Source organism: Scatophagus argus, chromosome 15 (assembly GCF_020382885.2).
Source record: "Scatophagus argus isolate fScaArg1 chromosome 15, fScaArg1.pri, whole genome shotgun sequence".
NCBI classification, from domain to species: domain Eukaryota; kingdom Metazoa; phylum Chordata; class Actinopteri; family Scatophagidae; genus Scatophagus; species Scatophagus argus.
The window spans coordinates 14,706,971-14,729,888 of NC_058507.1; the positions used below are offsets into that span (position 1 = coordinate 14,706,971).

At 42.1% G+C, this 22,918-nt stretch overlaps 1 protein-coding gene across 8 annotated transcripts in view; it reads right to left on the reverse strand.

Moving 5' to 3' along the window:
- The window catches only part of LOC124072513 (AT-rich interactive domain-containing protein 1B-like), a 190,566-nt gene that overhangs the window by 128,957 nt on the left and 38,691 nt on the right, over positions 1-22,918 (reverse strand). For all 8 annotated transcript variants that reach the window (XM_046413992.1, XM_046413993.1, XM_046413989.1 and 5 more), the window contains one exon: positions 7,861-8,064. In XM_046413992.1, coding sequence (XP_046269948.1) covers positions 7,861-8,064 — 204 coding nt within the window. The remainder of the gene's footprint in view (positions 1-7,860; positions 8,065-22,918) is intronic.

Sequence of the window (22,918 nt, forward strand, 5' to 3'; positions counted from 1 at the left end):
CTTTTACCAGCTTATTGTTTTAATGGAGACTTAAAAGTCCAATCACTATATTTCATATCACAATATTTTCAGTATACTCACATATTTTATGCTTCTGAACTGGCAATATTTTAACATATTCCAGATTTCGCCAAATTTTAGTTTACTGCATTTCGGATGTAACCTGACCTTTTTCTGCTACCAGGAAACACAACAATATAACCTTCCCTTTCTCCCTAAGAACCTTGACAAAACAGTTTCTAATCAGCTACGCAACTTCCTACATAATAACAGTTTGTTTAAGGATTTCCAGTCTGGTTTTAGAGCTCATCACAGCAAAGAGACGGCATTATTCAAAGTCACAAATGGTCTTTTACTCGCATTCGGTGCGGTCTTGTCTCTGTACTCGTATCGTTAGACCTCAGTGCTGCATTTCATGCTGTTGACCATTATATATCATTAGGCATATTGGAACACTTAATTGCCATTATAGGGATTGCATTAAGCTGGTTTGAGTCTTATTTATCAGATACAAATCTGTTTGTTCATGTTAATAATGAAAGTTAGTCACAGAGTGCCCCAAGGTTCTGTGCTCAGACCAACATTATTCACCCTATATATGGTCCCCATTAGTGACATTATTAGGAAACACTCAATACATTTTCACTGTTACTCAGATGACAATTATATTTATGAATGAAACCAGATGAAGACAATCAGCTAAGCAAACTTCAGGTGTGTCTTAAAGACATAAAAACCTAGATGACTTGCAATTTTGTACTTCAACTCAGACAAAACTGAAGTTATTGTGATGGGCCCTAAACATCTTTGAAACATATTATTTAGCGATATAGCTATCTTGGATGGCGTTACCTTGGCATCCAGGCCCACCACAAGAAATCTGGGAGTTATTTTTGATTAGGATATGAAAAATTAGGCACATACTGTCTCAAAAAAGATGCAGAAAAACTAGTCCACACATTTATTACCTCCAGGCTGGACTATTGCAACTCCCTGTTATCAGGTTGCCCCAATAAGTCCATAAAGACTCAACTCACCAACAACTTTCTGCATTTCTACATTTCTTTCTAATTATTAAGGTAAGATACGGTAAGATAATCCTTTATAATAACCCTTTATTATTATTACTACTATGACCATTACTACTACTACTATAAATATTATTGTTAATACTGTCATTGTCATTCCAATACTTGTCACTGTTGTTATGCATCTCTGGCCGCCTACATTGATTTGGGGTCTACTCCAAGGTTTCTGCCTTCTAAAAGGAAGTTTTTCCTCACCACTGTCACCAAACACTTGCTCATGGGGGTTTTGCTGGGTTTCTCTAAAAATCAAATTAAAAAGTTTGGTCTAGACCTGCTCTAACTGGAAAGTGTCATGGGACAACTGTTGTGATTTGGCGCTATATAAATAAATTGAATTGAACAAACTTACTTCTTGTCGTTCATTTGTCTTGTTAAGCATTTTTTTCCATAAAGGACACTTTGTCATAGTAGAAGAAGCACACTTGTAAATGCTTAAATTATGGCTGCATTCCAATTAGTTGCTTCGTTTCAGGCTCCTGCTGTCAGGGCTTACTGCAACACTTAAAAGCAATACCTGTCCTTTTTCTTTACTGTAACATGTTCAAATGTTATCTGTGAAAAGAGGCTAGTCTGTTACTATAACACAAGACAGAACATTTACATGTATTTAATTGTTATCATAACCACTTAATTTAAATAAAAGTCATGTTGTCTACAACTATTTTTTATAAAAAGCTCTAAAATGCATGGTTGACAATTGTTGGACATTGCTTTTACTTTAGTGGTTTCAGCCATTTTGAAAACCACTGTAAAATATGTTATTATAATCCATAATTAAAGATGTGGTAAATAGAAAAACAAAGGAGAAGAGCCATCCTAAAATGGTGCTCATTATTTGAGAATGTACACAGCTGTTGCCCAGTTGAAAGGAACAGAGGACTTTGAGGCAAGCTTATTACAGAATACAGTTGTACTAGTTTTCTATTTCTTTCATCTTTCTTTGCATGCTGATCATGACTGAATAAAGATGATATCTGGAAAGTAATCTTTGAAAAGAGTGGGACTTCATAAAAGGTGTACAAAGCCACAAAGGACAGCATGAGAAGCTTGAGAAAGAGTTTGTGTAGACTGAACAGGCTCCGGGTCAGCCACATTTCCACTTGACTTTAAATGCTTGGCTTCTATTAAGTTGGCACAGTGTGTAAGGAACAAACAGCCAACACTGGTAATGGTTTCTGCCTGACTCGTTGACACCTTCACCCCCTGCAAACACACACACACACACATACACACACACACACACACACACACACACACACACAAACACAAACACACACACCTTTTTCTCTTTCTCTCCCTTTCATTTCCCAGGATATCTTTTTTTCCTCCTGCTCTTTCTCCCACTCCATCACTCCTCCCCCCTCTTTTCACATCAAACACTAATGTTTCCTTCAACTTCCTTTTTCTCTCTGTCTGCCAACTTTGAAATCACGGGAAATTACGCTAAGAATTGGCGGCACTATTTTTTAAAAATTATTTCTTTCTTATTTTTTCGCTTTCAACTTTATTCCACTTCCCAAACAAATGCTTTTCTCATGTGGCCTGTCATACCCAAGACACCCGCCTCGTTCTTCCACTTCCTCCTCATCTTCTTCTTCTTCTTCCTCCTCCTCTTCTTTTTTTTTCTTCTTCTGCTGATATGTTTGTTGTGGCTCCCGTCACTCCACACTTTGTCTCTCACCCTTTGTGACACATTCAAACTGTCTCTCACGCAGATGCATGCAGACACAGCACAATGCTAACTACATCTAATGCAAGTTCTAGGGTTATAAGCTGGAGGCTACCAGGAACGTCCCCCTCGTGCCCCTAGACATCAACAGTGAGATCAGTGTCTGTGCTTGCCTCCTATGGCTGGATTAAGGAAAGGTAACGTTCCTAAATGGTAATGTTGTAGTGTTGCTGTTAAGGAGGCGTCAGAGCACGTGTGACAGAACACATGTATGTGATGGTTTAGGAGACAGAAAGAGCTCCAGACTTTGAACAGTTAAATAGAATGATGACTACGCAAGGACTGAGGGTTCACGTATAACCTCTCAGTTACACACACAGTGATTATGCTCACCAGTAACTCTAACTTTACTCTGTAAACAACCAAATTAAGATAAAAGTTCAGTCAAGCTTTTGACATGAAAAAGCTTTTGTATGTATGAATGTACGTTCATGTCAACATGCAGATGTGACATCTCTTACATAACGGTGTATTTTAGAGAGCAACACAAACATAAAGAAATATGAATAAATTGGGTGAGTTGACAGGATTTGTCCTTCTGTTATTGTGATGTTTCTTTTTTATTTTTTTTTTACTTACGGACATGTTGCAGCATTTGCAGCTACAATGAAACCTATTCTATTCTACTCTGGTGTACACATGCCACAGAAACTACTGCAGGTCTAGTAATCCAGGTATACTTTGGTTATAATGTTAGCATCTGCTCAGTCAAATTATGCACGCATGGGTGCACACACACACACACACGCACACACACACGCACGCACGCACGCACGCACACACAGTACCATCTGGAAAAGCCCAAACTATGCAGATAGTCTCAATTTTTTGAGAGATCCATCATCTCAGAGGTTTCTGATTCCACCTCAATATCATTGAGGTAAATAGAATTTTGTTTATGGAGCTCAAAGCATCAAACAATGACACTGTTCAATTACTCTGGAGGGGACCTTGCTGCCAATAGTTTTCATAGGGCTTATTTTTACAGCAAAAACGTAGTTCCAATAAAAACCTGTTTCCAGGGAGATCTGTGGATTTTCTTGAGCAATGGGAACACAAATTCTGGATATAGATGTTTTCTTTTTTGTCTTGTGGGGGCATTTCATGCTTTTATTAGACAGCAATAGAGAGATAACAGGAAACGAGGGAGTGATGCATCAAAGATCCTTGGCCGAATTTACACTGAGGATGTTGTGGTTGGGTAGCTGGGTGAGTCTCAACCCATAAGCCATAGGAGAGTTCTGTCATTTGTCAACACTGTGAGCACCAGTCACAAAATTCAAGTCACCTTCATTGTTCTGGGGTGGAATTGTCAGATATTTCAAAACCTAAACAAAGGCAACAAAAACAGTGGGACATGAATAAATATCACTAAATGACAAAATAATAACTTACACTTTAATTCAAAAATGTAATACCTGGTATAATTGGTGAGCTACTATAGGCAGGCAATGGTGTGAGTCTGCTACATATACCCAATACCTCCACTGGATGAAATGTTACATACATTTGTTATGGACTTGTTATTTAATACAAAGGTGCTCAATTTTAGCAGGATTTGATCACAATAATGAAAGACATTCAAACAGAACCTTTTGTTCCTCTGCTAAACCCCCCTACACACACACACACACACACACAGTCTCTCAGTTCCTGGGAAATAACAGAGATAGACGTACACGCATATCTTTGTTGACGTCACGTTGCCTGGCAACATCCCAGCATGCTTGGCTGTGACAAGCTGAGTTCTCAGCCCTGAAGCACGATGCATCATGGGGGATTGTGCGTGCCGTGTCTTACATCACCCACAATCCTCCCTTGCTGATGCAGTCACAGTCAAGATGGAGAGAGTGTTGTTTGCAGCTGATCCTGGGACGGTTTTGCAACATGCAAGGTTAAAAAGAGGGTGGGCGATTTCTCCTCCTCCAGAAACAGCACCGATCATGTCCATCGTAACTGTATTTGGTACATCTTTTGATATGTAATTAATAGTCACTTTAAGACTTGATATACAGTGTATTTTGCAGCACACATCTGGAGCATTCATTTTTAGCCCTCCCTGATCAGACCCCTGACCGCTTTTCTGTAGGTGAGGCTCATTACGCTCATCTGAGAGTGTGGAATTAAACCTCCTCCTCCGAACTCATTACTGTGAGCTAGATTTCACCGGCTGCAGATAGGCAATGCGGTGGTGCTGCTTTTAAAGCCAGAGCCAGATAATTAGAAACTTTAGAAGCGCATTTCCCATGGCCATAGCCAGAGTGAACAACTAATTCTATTTGAACTAATTACGTTCCATCGTGCTACACTCGGGCTATGTAATACGCCCGAGGATTTCATCACAAAACAGTACTGGGGATGTATTTTTATGCGTGTTACTTACTGAACGTCATTATGTGTTGGCATTACTCACTATGCACAGCCTGTCTTCACATATACACCCCCGCTGACTCCCAATTGTGTGTATTTGATATTGCAAAACCCCAAAGCAGGCTCAATAAAGTTCATTTTGGGAGTGTATTGACATCATCAAAATGCGTCAGATGAGGTTAGGAGCTGCAGCCTGGGTAATGAAATCTAAAATGAAATCTCCCTGTATGGACAGCAGACCACAGTCACCAGAAAGACAAACTGAATTTAATTGTAGTAAATCATTGATTTAGCCTGACACTTCAAACATTTTCAGCAATTTTTTTTTTTTGTGACAAATGTAGGCGTAGTACGCTCTGACTTCTGCCTACACTTTTTCAGTTGTTATTACAATCCATTTTTTACATTTCTTCATTATTTGAAGCAGTTTTTTTCAATAACTTAAATAAGAAAAATCAACTCAAGTGATACTATTTTATGTATGTATGTCACATTGTTATTATTGTTAATTTAAACATAAATAACCTGCACACTAATAACCAAAATAGGACAAGCATCATATCATCATCAATTTTGTTTGCAAGCTATATGCTAATATGAAACATTTCACATTAAAATGTCAAAAAAAAAGAGATTATAAACAATTGCTATATATTTTATTGTGCATTTGATCCCCATTGTTTCCAACAATGTTCAAATCGATAATTTAATTCAGGGTTAATTCATTTGGTCGCCTGTTGCTGTAATTCCAGAAGAGTGTCGGCAAATGAGGGAGGAAGTAAGCAAAATGACTAAACGTGGCATGAATGAAACTTTTAAAACATTACGTCAGCCGTGGAAATTATAGCAGTCGTTAATGATCAAACGCTACTCATAACGTCATCAAACTAAGTCTGTTGTTGTCATTGTTTGCATAAAGAGAACCGCAGCAGCAGAAATTACAAAATGTGTGTTTAATGTCTTCTCTCCACATGATGCTTTTCAAAAAAAAAAAAAGAAAACAAAAAAACAAATCCAATATATATCTTCACTGCATAACATGGCAATCGTGCCTGAGAGAATCTATACGATATGGCCTAAAGTATTGGAGCACATCTTTTCATTGTTGAATTCAGGCGTGGAATGGGGCTGTTTTCCAGGAACATTAAGATTTCCATTTTTTCCAGTGAAGGGTTAGGGTTATTCTTAAAGCTTCTACACACCAAGACATTTTGGACAATGCTATACTTCCAACTTTGTGGCAACAGTTTGGGGAAGGCCCTTTTCTATTCCAGCATGACTGTGCCCCAGTGCACAAAGCATCGAACACCTATGGGATAAACTAGAGTGAGACTGCCAGCCAGGCCTTGTGGTGTGATATCAGTGTCGGACCTCACAAATTCTCTACTGCATGAATGGATGAATGGGCAAAAACTGACACAGGAACACAAAATCTTGTGGAAATCCTTCCTTGAAGACTGGAAGTTGTAATAGCTGTGGGAGAAGGGGGAGCAACTGCATATTAATGCCTTTGTATTTAGAATGCTATGTCATTAAAGTCCCTGTTGGTGTACTGTTCCAATACTTTTGTCCATATAGTGTATCTGCACATGGCATTACAGACCATTTTTATGCACATATGCACATTTGTGTAGTATTTTTACGACAGTGTAGGAAGTCTGTCTGTCAGTCCATCTGTGTTTCCCTCCTTCTCTCGCCATGCCTCTCTCTCTCTCTGTGGTCTTGCTATATGAGGAAGCTCGCTCAGCCCAGCAAGACGTGTCCAAGTCCAGACCAACAGACCAGGCTGACTAAATATAGCAGGCATTGACAGCAGGGGACCCCCAAACGCCCCCCCCCCCCAACACACACACACACACACTGTGGCACTCAGTACTGCTGTTTCACTACAAACTACACTGACTGAGCTAGACTGTCACTCTCTCTCTCTCTCTCTCACTCTCAAACACACACACACACAGAAAGATAAGTAAGCTTTCTGCCAGAAATGTGGAACACACATATCATCTATGCAAACACATACATATAGTACACACAGATTAATTCACACACACACTTTATCTGTATCTCTCCCCAAACACATAGACACACACAAACACACACACCCTTCCAGTCCAAATGGGATTTACTTAAGACTCAATAAAACAGACAGAAGCACTATTGTCTCCAACACAGGCCTATTGTGTCACACACGGAGACTGTGACGCGGGTCGGCTGTGGTGTGTCTGTGTTTACTAAGCAGAGAGCATTCCAATACACACGCTCACACAAGTAGAGAGACATGCATAAACACACACACACACACACACACAACCAGAGAGACATACATAAACACACACACACATACACACATACACACGCACACACAGCATCAAACCCATCTCGCTCCATTGGGAGTCTGAGGGGAACTGAGTGATGAACAGGAGTGACACCACCACATGCCAGGGTGTGAGATGCGCTGCCTGGTATTTTAGGCTGCGTCTCAAATTGAACATGCCAAGCCTGCAGGGGAAAATCGCTGGAGAATGTTCACCACGAGAAGCAAATGTCCCACAGCAATATCGCTTATAAAACCGACTACAAAGATTGGCACTATAAAGGAGGCTGACTCATTCATGAATCACAGTGAGACACACACGTATGAAGATGTGCCGTTCGGGTTTGTTGACATACCTGCTGTTGAGGATACTGCATCCCGCCCATGCTCATTTGGCCCCTCCCCTGCATGCTCATTGGGTATCTATGTGGAGGAGGTGATGTGTATGTCTGGCTAGGAGGGTAAGGCCCGCTCCCTGGCTGCTGTGGGGTGGAGTAGGGATTGTTGGCCATGCTGTACAGCTGGGAGCGCTTCATAGCCATGAAGTCCATGGAGGACACCTGTAGAGGGGAAAAGAGGGATTAATGATATATCATCTGCAATTCTTCCTTGGTTGATATTTCACATACATTCACGAGGACACATTGTGATTGGCTGAGAAGTGTTCATATGAATGCATCCACCATCTGCCAAGTTGGAACCCCAGACAGAAGTCCACTTAGTGCAAACACTCCAAACCACAGCCACCATTGATTTATTTTATAATTGCACAGCGAGTGGAAGCCTTAAATGAATGTCTACAGGTCATAAATGAACTACAAATGGAATTGAGTAAGCAAAGATGTTTATTGCATAGCTATCAGGAGCAAACTTTGCTGGAGGGGAGCCAAAATAAAATGATTTAATTAAAACCAAAAGCTTGTATCTTTGTTTTTAATGTCTGAAAGGGTTTTGAAAGTGTTGTAAATGTTGTTTAAAGGCATGGGAAGCAATAGCAATAAAAGCTCCATGGCCTTGTTCCCACAACCACAGCCCAGCAGTGCCAGTGATCACCGTACAGCGCGCCGCTCTCACTTGCTATGTTGTTGCTTACATCAAACTGGCAGAAAGACTGATTATTACATTTATGCTCTTCAGGATGAAAATAAGAGAACAACTAAGGTTTGAGAGTCTTTTCACTGTGAACGTGATGAGGCATTTTAAGAGCAGAACAGTTGAAGCAGTCAAAGTGTATGCTCTCCACAGCTACACCTTAGGAGCTGACTTCTCATATGAACACAAAACAAAATCAAAGAGAAGAAGGAGAGGGTGTCAAGGGCGATTTATTCCATTGTAAGTATTTCAGAGGCTTTTTAGAGGTTGTTTGGGGTCTCAGTGAACCACTGGAAAATTCCGGTACAGTGCGTCGGGCTAGTGCTAATCCGTCACCCGTAGCGACGTGTTTGTCTGTCTGCGGGGCAGATAATGTGGGCTTTTTCTATCTTCCCTCTCTCCTCTTATGCTTTCTCACTTTTGTTTCCGCCATGTAGGATCATGTGTGATTTATGACATTTTGTTCCTACGGTTTCTTACACACACACTTTCACTTCTCTCTCATCTCCAGCTAACCATCTTCCCCAACCCTCCTTCCCCCTCCACCACCACCAGCTCCCTCCTTAGTTCCCTCTCCTCTCCCCAACTCAATATCACCTTGTCTAGTGTAGAGGAGAAATTGCCGCTGCCTCATATTGCCAGGCTAATATCAAGAAAACATGTCAGGGGATGGGAGCACTTTATTCAGCAGGTTACGTGCAGACGGTTACGGTCCTCTGGCTTTAAAGTGGTTTTGTCTACTGAGGCATGTGCGTGGAGTAGTTTGGACTATTTCACAGAGTGCAGGAGAGAAAGAGAGAGAGAGAAAAAAGTGTGTTTGGGTAGTGATAGAGATGGAGAAGAAAGCCAGAGGGAGAGAAATGAGTACTCTTGGGTGTTTAAATGTTATTTCACAGCATGGAGGTGTATGTGGGTGTGTGTGAGGAGAGAGGGTTATCCTTAAAAAGGTCTGCATCACCAGGGTTTTACCAGGAAGAGTCCAATTCAAAGAAAGAAAAAAAAATGTGTGTGTTAACGCTTGATTAAAGTCATGTTCATGTGCTGCACTTTTTACCTTAATAAACGGATCATTCTCTATGTTACGCTTAAGTTACAGAATGTACCAGTGACACCAACCTTGAACGACACATTTTACCACCGGGCAAAGCCGACATCTCATCTGACAAAATAATTGTCAGACTACAGCACATTAGGCAAAATTATGAGTCACTTTTGATCAAAATCTGTTTTAAATGTTTTTGATATTTGAGATAATGATGGATGAACCTCAAGCAGTAAAATCTGTTCCAACCTTGTATCATCATATAATTCAACTCCTCCCCTCATTCCTGAGAAAGACAATAAGAGCCTGACTGAAGAATGAGAGTGATCGAATAACTCAATACAGAAAGCAGCTAAAATGGATTGAATCCATCCATCCATCCATTTTCTATACCGCTTATACGTCAGGGTCGCGGGGGGGCTGGAGCCTATCCCAGCTGACTACGGGCGAGAGGCAGGGTACACCCTGGACTGGTCGCCAATCATGGATTGAATCCATTTCAGAAAAAAAAAAATTACAAGATTTATTTGTAGAATACCAAAAACATCAACAGCAAAACAATCCAAAAATCCTTACAAATGTAATTGAATAAATGAAATAAAAGAGAGCAGAGTGGCAGCAGGAGTAACGATGCCAAGACAAGACAGGCAATAACAGATTAAGTCTGTAAGTGTGCCTGAGCTGAGCAGAAGTAAACCATCTGAATATGTTTGAGAGTATTTTTGATGTGCTATAACTGATGCTGGTCATCTATCTCTAATACAGCTGGAATGGTGTATTCAGTGGAGCAGAGGGCACATGATCTATTTAAACACTTGTATACTCAGGACACTGCACAAGCCAATTACACACACACACACCACCATAAAGCAATATCTGCAATGAAAATGCCATGCTCTCCAGTTTCTAAAAATCCAGGGCACTGTGCCACCTGTGATATGGGACACCGCCCCCCCTCCCAGCTCCATCCAGTTCAACAATCCATCTCAAGAGGTCCTACATTCGCCAAAAATGCTGAGTGCAATACAAGTAAATCCCCTCACACATCTGCCAAGTGTACACACACATGCACTTGCCAAAAAAAAAAAGAAGAAAAAAAAAAGTAGTGGATATTCCATTAAATGCAAAATCTTGCACTGGCTCCTGGCTCTCTCTGTTGATCTTTCTCTCTCTCTCTCTCATGCACTTTCTCACACACACTTGTGGGCAATTCTTAAATAAAACAGCCACAATAAAATTATATAGAGCTATCTGATACATCGGTCCATCCTCCGCACACAGCATTATCCACACCTGTCCACAGAGGCAAAAAAATGAGTACTCCGCCTCCCCAAACGGAGCCTCATATCTGCTCTCATGACAAGTTCCACTAAATGAGATTTCAGCCCACTGCAGCCTTTTCCTAGAGATGTGCTCACCATTTCCCCCACACCACCAAGCAAAAAAAAAAACAAAAAAAACAAAAAAACGACAACAATTCCTGACAAATTGAAACATTATTTTTTTTTCTCCCCTAAGAGAAATGGCTGTACTTAGGAAAAAAAATTATGAATATGACAAGAAGTGAATCGTGTTTTTGCCAGGAGGGACAGCAGATAAAAAACTAGAGGGAATATACAGAAATTGTTTTTTATTTTCTTCAAATGTGTTTTTCACTTTTGTTCATCTGGGCATGCCATTCAATGGAGCAGGGGGAGGAGGCATGGGAGACAATAGTAATTCAACTGCTAAATTTAAAATTCAATTTATGAACTCCTCTCCAGCGTTCTGACTCTTGTGAGCTTTTTTTTTTTTTGCGCAAAACAAAGCCATTAAAACTGAACATGGGTGAAATTACTGTGGGGTGAAACCTGCTAAATTGCTTTTCTGAGCTCAACATTTTTATGTTGCAAAAATGATTTTACTCCTCGCTTTAATGTGCTAAGTTGTTAATCAGAAAGAGACAAAATGCTCGACACAAAAGGCTCGGATATGTGGATTATGAGACACACACTGGGATCAAACAAACATAAAACAATATTAGTAAATGGTTATTATTCCAATTTCATTTTGAATGCGGAAATTATTTTTAAAAATCTTCAGATTCATCAGCCGTGGTGAATGAGCATGTTTGAGCAGGGCTGACGCACACACTCACCCAATAGCCCTGTGGCTATTGCTAACCTTGTCCTTTACTAGACCCCCCACCACCGCGCACACACACACACACACACACACACACACACACACACACACACACAGTGTGACAGAGACAAGCTCACCCACTTGGCAGGTATAGTAACAACAGATTTCTCTGACCTAAGCAGCACAGAGGGCTTCACATAACAAAGGCTTGTTTAAAAGATGTTCCTTCGCAAGTTCTTTATGGGCTCCAAACTGCTTTATTACTACAACTTCAGAAATTGTTTGAACCTCGATGGGGAAGTTCAAGAAATTATTCTGATTTTTACTTTCGGTAATTTTAATACATTACCTGGTGGTGAGATAGAAACCGAGACAACAGACTCTTACTGTTGTCTAAGTAAGTTCCTAAAGAACCATTTCATGCCCAGTGAACTGGCTGTTACAGTATTGCTGCTATAAAACTCATTGTACTTATCTACTGGGATATTCCAGAGTCTTTAGTCTGATGTACAAAAAATAGGATTACTATTTTTCAACTACTGGGCATTAAGACCTATTTGGTACTCACATGGCGCAAATTGTTCTTAATATCACCTTAGAAAGACACATCAAACCTGATTGCATTTGAAAATTAGCCCCAAGATGCCTTTTTGGTATTGATTATCCTCCTCCTTTTCTTGGAAACACTAGTGTATAATGCAAGCTTTTATACCTGTGTAATGAAACTGTTTTAGCCTGTGTGCATTTGGGTAAGAGAAACAAATAAGGATAATTATTGTCAACGGATCCCCTTTATCCTCTGTGCCGCGTCTGTCTCTGGAGAATCAACATGCTGCTGCCAGAGCCGGTTGGTCTGCTGGGACAATCAGCCTCGTCTTTTATGTTATTTATTTATACCATGCAGCAGAGCTCTCTCCAGTTTCTATTGCACTGTGGGGCCTGCTGATGTCTCGGCCTACAGAACAAAGCTGCACATTTGGGGCTTGAAACCCTGTGCATTTGGGCCTACTGTTTCAAGTAGAAAAAAAAAATAGAAATGGTTGGAAGAGAAAAGATGGGAGAAGAGGGGGAGAGACAAAGACGAGAAGAGAGACTGCAGCAGTGGGCGAGTACAGATCGAGTTCCATATTAATGTGTGCAAATTCCCCCGCTCCTGCTGACTAAGATTAGAAAAATTAATTTCATGGATGCAGAGACAATACTGATGTCATCAAGCAGAGAGGAGAGGAGCAGCGCGTTGTTAACTCCTCCCTGCCTGGCCTCCATGAGGAATAGATCACTCTTTAGGATCGGCTCATCACTTCATTTCACTGCCAGGATTCAAGCAAGTTAACTAAACACTAAATGCTTAGCCTTGACAGATCTTTCCTATCAATTTACCCCGTCCTGAAAAACAGAATTTACTGAGAAAGTGCGCGGTGAAGTAGCTGAGCTGTGTGGATGGTGAATTCCCACGTGATTGCTGCATCGCTAAGAGGACCAAATTCAGTGAATTATGTCTTGAAACACAATCTCATCCTGCATCTCAGCACGCGTGTCTTGTTAGTAAAAAGTCTCATAACCAATGACAGTGTGAAGAGTAGCACTGGTCCACAGGGAGCTGGGTAGAGCCAAATTGCCTTTCCTCAGCCCAATGTGCCTGAATGGCACAGGCAGCTAGGCATGAAGGCTGGCAAGCAAAGAGGAGCATGAAATTATCTGAGGGGAGCGAGGTGTAAGGAGTGATAGCCATAGACGAGACAGGGGGGAAACGTATACACAGTGTATGTTTGGCCATGAGCCTGTGAATTGAAAAAGAGAAGCATAGAGAAGCCAGATAAGAGGCTGCTGTTATGCGGCCGACCAGCGTGCTTTTGTGTTTGGCGCAATGCACATAATTGCTCTCCCTCCTGTGTCGTCCTCTGAGCCGGTGATCGGCATGCCCTCTGCGTTTGACACCAATATTTACAGCACACACAAACAACCGCTCTCACACACATGCATACATCAGGATGCTCAAAAACACCCACCCGCTCCAACCGCCCATCCCCCGTGCATGAGGAAAAGTTGCAGAGCATTCAGTTCGTCACGGCCAGCAAAAAAGACGTCATTAAGAGGGGGGAGGAGGGGGATGGAAGAAAAGATGGGAGGAGGAGAAGGAGAGAGGGTGCTTCATCTGTCTCAAGTGAGATTGGGGTCGCAAGGTCACCGGAGCCCTTTTCCTTCGCCAAGACTGAGAGCTGAGGAAGCGACAGGGACAGAGGGGAAAAAAAAACAAAACTCCACGACAAAACGAGATGCTGCTGACATGCCTGCGACACGCCATTAGAGAATGAAAACAAATAAAATGCAATCGTCTGCAGACAGTAGATGTGGAAGAACAAAGACCACACATTTCCCAGTTAAATCTCTTGCCGGGGAACAGTTTCCCTAAGACTGAATACATTCAGATTTCCACTGTACAAGAAGGGCGGACTTGATAAAGACACACAGTTCCAGTTAGAACAAAAAGGTTTTTCCAGGGGTGCAATTTGTAGTGTTTTTAAAGTCTGGTCAAAGGTCAAAATTCCTTATTCTCTTCTCCTCTATCACCGTTGCACAGATTTCATGTGCTGAGCATGTGTTTCTAAATCATCTGACAAACTTTGCTACAAACCAGCAGTGTTTCCCCTTGAAAAAGTTTCTCACTGGGTGCAAAATCCACTGAAAAGCCTCTGGGTAAGACCGTGTGTCACTACAAGTATTGCTTTGAAACTGATGCAAATTAAAAGCTTTCAGGAAATAGTCGGGACATCTCCTTCAGCACTGCTTGCCTGTTTTCATAGAATCTGTTACTGATGTGAGAGTCTTGCTACATGCCCAGTATTTTCTCGTCTCTCGGTCCTGTGTGCTTCCTGCCTCCCATGACCCTGGAAACAACGCAGGGCCACTGAAAAACCCCATTTCATCTAAGGGCTTTGGTGGAACGAGAGGAATGCGTTTGTCTCTGACTTCTCCAGCCCACAGAACCCCATGGAGAGATGCTGTTACACAACCAAATGAAAGGGAGAAAAAAGGGGCAGGAGGAAGGGAAAATAACAATAACTCCATCTGCCCCAAAGAGAGAGAACAGGCTATTTGAGTAAATATGCTGCCCTTTCGCTTCAATCGTCTCCTGGAGCAGAGCCGAAATGTGTGTATTAAATATGCAGGCTAGATTTACTCTCTTATTCAAGGAAATCACCACCTTTGCTAATGGAATGGTATTGGAGAGGAACTGCATTTCTACAGCTTGGATAATTATGAACAAGGTCCCGTATCGCCAAGTGTGTTTATGAATTAGCAATGGTTATTCATGATATTGTGCTCAGAGTAGAGTGAAAATACATAAGTGAATACTAAGCGAGCAGACCAACAGAAACGATGCTAAAGGGTCCTGAGGGGGCTTTCTCTGCCATCCATTAGTCTTCCCTGTAAGGCAAAGCTTAACGAGCTCCTCAGGCTGGGAGGCTGGCCATTGAAGGAGAGGGAGCAAAGTAAATTATGAAGGTGAAAGCTACATTTAGAGCAAGACCACAATAATCCCCCTCCCCACCAACCCACCCGCACCCATTATGCTCTCACTCACCTTTCTCGCTCGAAACACAGGTGTAGTGTTTCAATTCAAAAACTAAAAAAAAAAAAAAAAAATTAAAAAATAATTTTATCAAGCAGTTAATAAATAGTAAATACACTGCATCTATAAAAAGCAAATTGTCAAACTAGGTCACAACTATGGTGCAGTTAAAGAGGCTCCCTACTAAAAACAAGGATTTACATTCAGGCTGTTTGTTTTGGAGCACTGCCCAGTCCTCCAGGGTAGAACCATCCATATTTCTCCAGCGGGTGATCCATCACTTAAAAAACAAAACAACAACCCAAATAACAAGCAGATATCCTGACCTTCCTTCCTCAGGCGGATATTAGATACTCATTAAAAGTCACCTGAAACAATTTGAACCAAATTGATTTCATTATAGGACTCTGCACGACACACAAGGCCACCATGTCTGATAGCTCAGCGGGAAATTTGCAAAGTTAATTAGCAAAAAAAAAAAAAAAAAAAAGATTTTCATAAAGTATTTTTCCCCTCCACTTTACTTTATGTCACTTTTCAATGGTAAAGTGACACTGCAAGTGCAGACAGAAAATGAATTCCAGCTTTCAGTAGTAACAAAACAGTGTGTGTGTGTGTGTATATGACATATTGTGTAATATCATGTTAAGGTAGCCCACCCACCCCCCCACAATATCTGTTAACCTCTTCATCTTATATATGCATAAACTCAAACTCCACCATCACCCCACCTCGTTTTCCCCCTCACCTCAATACAGCGGTCACAGCAGCAGTGGCAGCAGCAGCAGACGTGGCCTTAATTTTCTCCTGTAATGAATGTGAGCCTCCACTCTTCCACCCTGCTGTGAAGGCTTCCCCAGAAATGGGCTCCTCGACCTGGGTTAGGGGCCCAGGAAATTGGCTTCCCTCCCCCCACAGCCCCTCCAGGTCACCCTCTGGGAGGCCTCAGGCTCTGTGAACCCGGGCCAGGCCTCCCATCTCCAGGGCCCTGACTGGGAATCAATCACAGGAGCTGGCTGGGAACATGAGGTGGGGGAGCCGAGACGATCGATGAGAGGCTCCAGGCCTGTGGGAGCCCTGATGCATGGCCTGACTGTATACACACCTCTGACTCACACTTAACTCCACCATTCACTTCCATTATCTGTGAGCTCCAGGGCAGCTCTGTTTACGGTGGACTGGCTTTGCCAGACCATATGAATAGCTTATGACTGAGAAAATTGAGTGATATCTGCAGTTAAAGGGCCTTAATTAGATTTAGACATGATCACGCTGAAAATGACTGCCACTATGTATATGTATAGTATTGTAGAAGCCGCCCTCAAGAGACATGAAAAAAAAGGTTGAATTTTCATGTTATTAAATTCAATATTAAGAACCAGTGCAGTCACATATTGTTTTTAAACCAGAGCAAGCCACCCTATGGTCAGAATGAGAACCTTGGTTGTTATTTTATACACCAAACCTTGACCGATCTTTTGTGTTCAGATTTTTATTAAAGGCCAGACGTATAGAAAGGATACACATATTTCCCAAGAGAGGCTACAGATTCTTTTGCTACAACACACACCATGTATCCAGCTCTGTGAAACAAGCCGTGCATGTGTCCGTGTGTGTGCGAGTATTTTTTGTATGTCAATTTTCATGTGAACCACTGCATATATATATGATTTTACACATTACTACTGCAGATTAAAAGGATTCTGAAAACAAAGTGTGAGCTAACTATGCTTATGGATATTAATGTGGGTGGGTGTATGGATGCATACACATTACACACACACACACACACCAGTATATTAACAAACTATAAATGCACACCAGGTCTGCCTGTACCAATAAAATGTGTGTATAAGTATTTTGTGTGTGTGTGTGTGTGTGTATGTTTGAGTGTGTGATCAGTGTGTACCATCTGTGTCCAGATGTTGTGTAGAGAGCAGGCTGCGTGGACAGCCAGACAGTTGGCAGGCCTTCTGACAGGCCTGTGTTCCTTATTGATAGAGGGATCACAGAGGCAGAAGAGTCAGCCGTGCTCAGCTAGACCACAATATTGTCCTCGCTGCTGTTATTCATCCCAGTCAGCCAGGAGAAAATGGGATGTTCTGAGCCAAGTTTATAGCTGTCAGATCTGGGCCAAATAGGAGTTGAATAGGTTTCAAACATTTGGAAAACAGCATGAGGAACGTTTGATTTGTCATACAGATGCAGCCAGATTCTTGTGTCACAGCTGAAGAATTTCATTGTATTTGAATTTAGACAAGGATTTTAATACAGATGAAAATAAAGCTGAACCTAAAGTTTGCAGCCCAGTGTGTTGGGATGAACGGCAGCAAGGGCCAACTTGTTGATGGGAGTGGTTGGACCGGTTCTTGTTCTTTGTGGAGGTGAGACCGAGGCACGGTGCAGCATAGCAGGAAATATTTAAGCAGTCTGACTAACTGCAACCTCTATTTTTACTTAACAGACTAATCTAAGCAATCTGTGTCAACGCTGAACAAATCACATACTTTAGATTTGAATCTGTTATCATAATAATGTGCACTCATATATTTGTTGTAAAATGGAGTAAACTACCCCTTAAAAATCTTAGTGTACAACAGAACTATGACATTAAGGGCTTAAACTGTCATGCACATTACTGCACTTTCTCTGCTTTTAGGCTTTTACAAAAGGCATCTGTTGACCACTTAGTTTCCATTATTGCCTTGCAGAACTGTCTTCCTGACCTCGGACCCTGTGCCATCTTTCTTCCCTGGCTCCTGCCAGAGTTATGGAGCAGTTCTGACGTTTATGGAGGGCAGACCCTTTTCTCTGTGCTTTGATCCAGAAAGTTCTATAGCCCACAGTTTTGCAGGGGTCATCTAAGAGGAGCCATGTGGGCAGCAGCGTGTGTAAGTGAAAGCACATTGAGCTACTTACTTTAAGCAGAGCCTCAGTGTGGAGGCTCGTACAGAAGAGCCTTGGAGGACTTGAGGGGATATAAGGTGCATGCTGGGTGCATGCATGTGTCTGCAAAGGCTAAGCTCTACTTGTGCGGATGTGAGAAAAAGAACAGATAGGCAGCACTCCAATCCATACGAAACAAATCACACAAAAAATGGAAATAAGTGTCAGAAAATAGTGAATCGGAGACCAACCCCAAATTTCATCAGGCAGTATCACGGCTCTCATATCTGTCATCTCTCTTTCATCATACCCCTCCATCCCCTATACAAATTATTCATGTCAGTAGCTAAATGTATTCATACCATTCTGTTTACTTTATTACTCCACTTTTATTCTGCTCTTTTCCCCACATTTGTTTACAAGAATAAAAGCCTACTCTGACAGAATTATCCCTCTGCACAACAAAAATAAATCACAGTGCTTGCACACACATCATTCACATTCAAAGAGCACAGCTAAATTATAGATGGCCCCTTTCTCCCCAAATATGCATTTCATTAGCATTTCCTTCGCCTGTTGTCTTTTTTTTCCTTCTGCCCGCCTGCACGCACGACCCACTGGTTGGTGTGTTGGGGTGTGTGTGTGTGTGTGTGTGTGTGTGTGTGTGTGTGACTGGAGAATGGGAACAGACTCGCAGCAAAGCAGGACGCGTCCCCTTTCCCAAGCCTAATTTAGGATTCAATTACAATACTCTTTAAAAAGCGTCGACTTCGCAATTAATTATTTTAAGATTAGCCTGACAGTAATGGGCCTCCCACCGACGCCAGCGAGTGCAAGACTGGCCGCCTGCACCCCAGGACCACTCTGTCTCTCTACATATATATAAATACACCTTTATCTTTCTCTCTTGATCCCCTCCATTTTCCACATCTCCCCTTCACACTCTTCTCTCCATCTTCCTCTCCTGTGGAAAACCAGAGATAAATCTTTCCCCTCCCCACCTTCATTCCCTCCCTTCGTCCTTTCTACCTTTACTACCTCCTCTCATTGCTATGTTACACTTTGTTTCTTGTTGCTGTTGTTTTTTTCTTCGTTACTTTGTGTTGTGCTCTGATCTCCTTGGCGGTTGACGTGCAATTGATAATGCTTCAGTACAGTGGGCTGCTTTTTACGAGCCACAAGGGCCTTCTCCCACATTCTCCCACCTCCCCAGGAAATGCTGACGGATGAGCCCCGCGACAATGTGCACACGCACATAAACATTCACACCGGTACATCCATGTGCACACACAACCGTCTGTCACCGCTGCCAGTCGTAAGCGAAAAACACGCCGTCCTCCTCCGCCCGTTTTGATAGGAGCCAAGCAAAGCATTTTTTTCTCCCCTTTCCTCTGTGCCGCTGCTGCTTTCCCTCACAACCTTCACCACTACCAGCCCTCCAAACCAATCCCGTTTTTCTTTCTATCCTCATTTCAGAAATGAATGTCATCATCCATCCCGTTTTCCCTCCGCCACAACTCCCCCCCGTCACCCTAGGGCAAACCTCAGCCGAAGCCCCCGATTCTGTTTATTTAAATATTTGATATGTAAGCAGTCATAAAATAAATGTCATAAGAGGCGAAGGGAATGGATATGCAGGGTGTGGGGAAAGAGGCCATTATGGGTAATGGTTTCTGATGTACGTTGCAGCCCTCACAGTGTAATACCCCGATCCAGCCCCCCAACCCAACCCCACCACACAGACAAACCTGCACATAACTGAACTGAGAGATGCTGAAGCAACAGGGGAATAGATGGAGCGGCAGAATGCTCAGTTTGAATGTGTGTGTGTGTGTGTGTGTCACGAAAGCACAGATGCAACAACTCAACTACACACACACACACACACACACACACACACACACACACAGAGTGACACACTTATTCGACTAGCGATATGGAAAATAGGCCCTCCCATGCACAATTGACTTCTAATACATTGTATACTCCTCAAACCATCCATTTACCAGGCATTGCAATTTCAGGGGCCCTGAAAGAAGCACTTCGCCAGCACTTTACAAAATACCTTAAAAAAAATCTCCAGCCTCTACAAATGGTCTCTCTGTCGCTAACTGCCAATTCTAGCATGTCTGCTTAAGTGACAACACAGCCTTGTTGCCTGCTATATTGAACATCACTTTATTGACTTGCCAGGATTTCCATGTTGGACATGAGACCTGGTGCTACCTACTGTTTAGACTCTCTGCCGCCAACACCATCGCAAACACACACACACCCATCTCTCCATGTGCATGCTCACGCGAGTCACCCTGCTCGTAGCACCCAAAGGATTACATGGCTGTGACAATTTCACCCAAGAACTGATAAAAAAACGCGAGGTAGGCGGGGTGAATAAATCAAGCACAGCCGCAGAGAAAGAGAGATGGAGGGAGAGCAAGAGAGTCTCTCAGTGAGCAACCTTGAATTTCTCCTTGATGCGGAAATGCTAAAATACTGCTAATCAGCACAAAAAAAAAATCCCCAATTAAGAACTAAACTCATCACAAAATGTTCATTAGCGCTGATGGTATATTGGCTTGGCATTTCAGGGCCTTTTATTCTCAGACCTTTGCCTAACGAGCTCCCTGGCCACGCCAAAGTGCTGCAGGAGGGGGGAATGACATCACATCAGGGGTCAAAAGTCAAAGACAGGTGTTACGGCTGTTGACCTCCGTCACCTCTAAATGTTCAAACGTGTTGCTGTCCCCTGTGATTTTCCCATCTGTCAGCTCACAAGAATGTGTACACACACACACACACTTTGTCTTGTACACGCAACACACTCGTGGATCTTGATTATCCCATAAACACCCACATTAAACTTCAAACTGGTATGCAAGTATGTACATTTGCCTACACTCAACCAGTACGCACTTATTCTCACATACACTGATCAAATAACTGTCACACCAAAATACACACTCTTCCCTTACATCAGTACACCTATAATCACCTTCTGGTAATTCACACATAAATTCCCATACAAACACACGCCTTCCCTAATAGGCATTTTTCCACACATATATAGCTGAATCTCCTCCTCATGCACTACTGCTCCCCTCTGCCCCCTCCAGAGTCCAGGTCAGGGTGCCCTCCAGAGCGCCGCACCCTCACCGCTGTTAATTACCACTAATTGGCCCTGCTCGTTTTTTTCCTCCTGCTATAATGGAACCATTCATCTTTACTACTTAATGAGTAGGCACTCTAGTCACCATGCAAGGTCACCCACAACTACCATCCAAAAGGCAGAAAAGACAGAGACTTGGAAACAACTAACAGTAGGGAGAGACTGAGATGTTGTTTATGCTTTACAAAGGAGAAAAAAATGTGAATTTGCAAAAGTTTCCATGCATGACTCTGCTTTTTGGAATATGGCCAATGTGTAAAAAAAAAAAAAAAAAAAAAAAAAAGTTGAGAAATGTCTGGGAGCTGTGGGTGTCTGCAGTGTCCAACACAAACCACAACACACACAGGGAATTTCCAAAGACAGACTAATTAAAATACCGGTTATGTGAGTGAAAACAATGTATCCCTCAAAAACAAAAAAAAAAAAAAAAAAAGAAACAAAACACTGAACACACAGTCAAAATGAGCTGCAAAAACAGAAATGTCTTTTGAAAAATGCAGTGAGAGTCCTCTTCTCTGGATTATGCACACATAATTATCAAAACAATCACTCCAACTGTCAGCATAGACTCCAGCCCCAGCGGGTGAGAGGGCAACATGTTAGCCGCCACAAAGCATCTAATTAACACTGAATGCTTTAAATATTATTCCACTGGTTGCTTTGTATTCATTTCTGTGGTGAGTCCCAAAAAAAGGCACGTTACTGCTGAACGTAACAGAAAATAACAAATACAACAATTACAAATATCCTGCAAAACTGTGTCCATCTTGATCATAAAAAGGCCCAGGAAGGATATTATCAAATTTCCATACCCATTCCCATAACACTGGAGTGAATCCAGAGTTTGGAGGAAAATTTAATCCCCAACCTTCTAATCATGAAATATAAAAGTGCACACTGTCTTTATTAGTCTGACTCCAATAAATGTTGCCAAATCAAGTCTCTACCCACAAAATGACAGTACACAACAAACTGTCAACACAAGCACCCAGGGGCCAGCATTTCAGAACAAAATATCTAAACATTTTTTTAACTGTGTGAGCAATATGCATGACGTCAGTTATTGCCTATGGCAGAGCAGAGGAATGTTTCAGGTTTTGGGCATCATAATTTGTCCCGTCGAGTCATGTCAAAATCTGCCAACCAGACAATTTTCTTGGAAAAGTCTTTCCATCAGAGAAATGCTATTGTGATGCAGTTCCTCTATTCAGTCTCAAGCAGCGTAACGGAAGCGAGCAGTCATGTGGTCCTGCAGCGCTGTGGCGATCAGCCCGGCTCAGCAATGTTTGTAAATGGGACAGTTGTCTATGGATTATGTTAATGTGGTATTCCACACTTCCCTCTGGCATGTGTCTGACATTAGAGTAACCTTTGCATGTTTAGCCAACAGTAACTATGGATGTTCATTGAACAGGAAGACGCACAAACGTGCATGCACTTAGAAGAACACACACACACACACAAACACACACAGATACATGCACAGGCACAGTTGCGGGGGGAGATTAACTGTGAACAGCATACATCTGT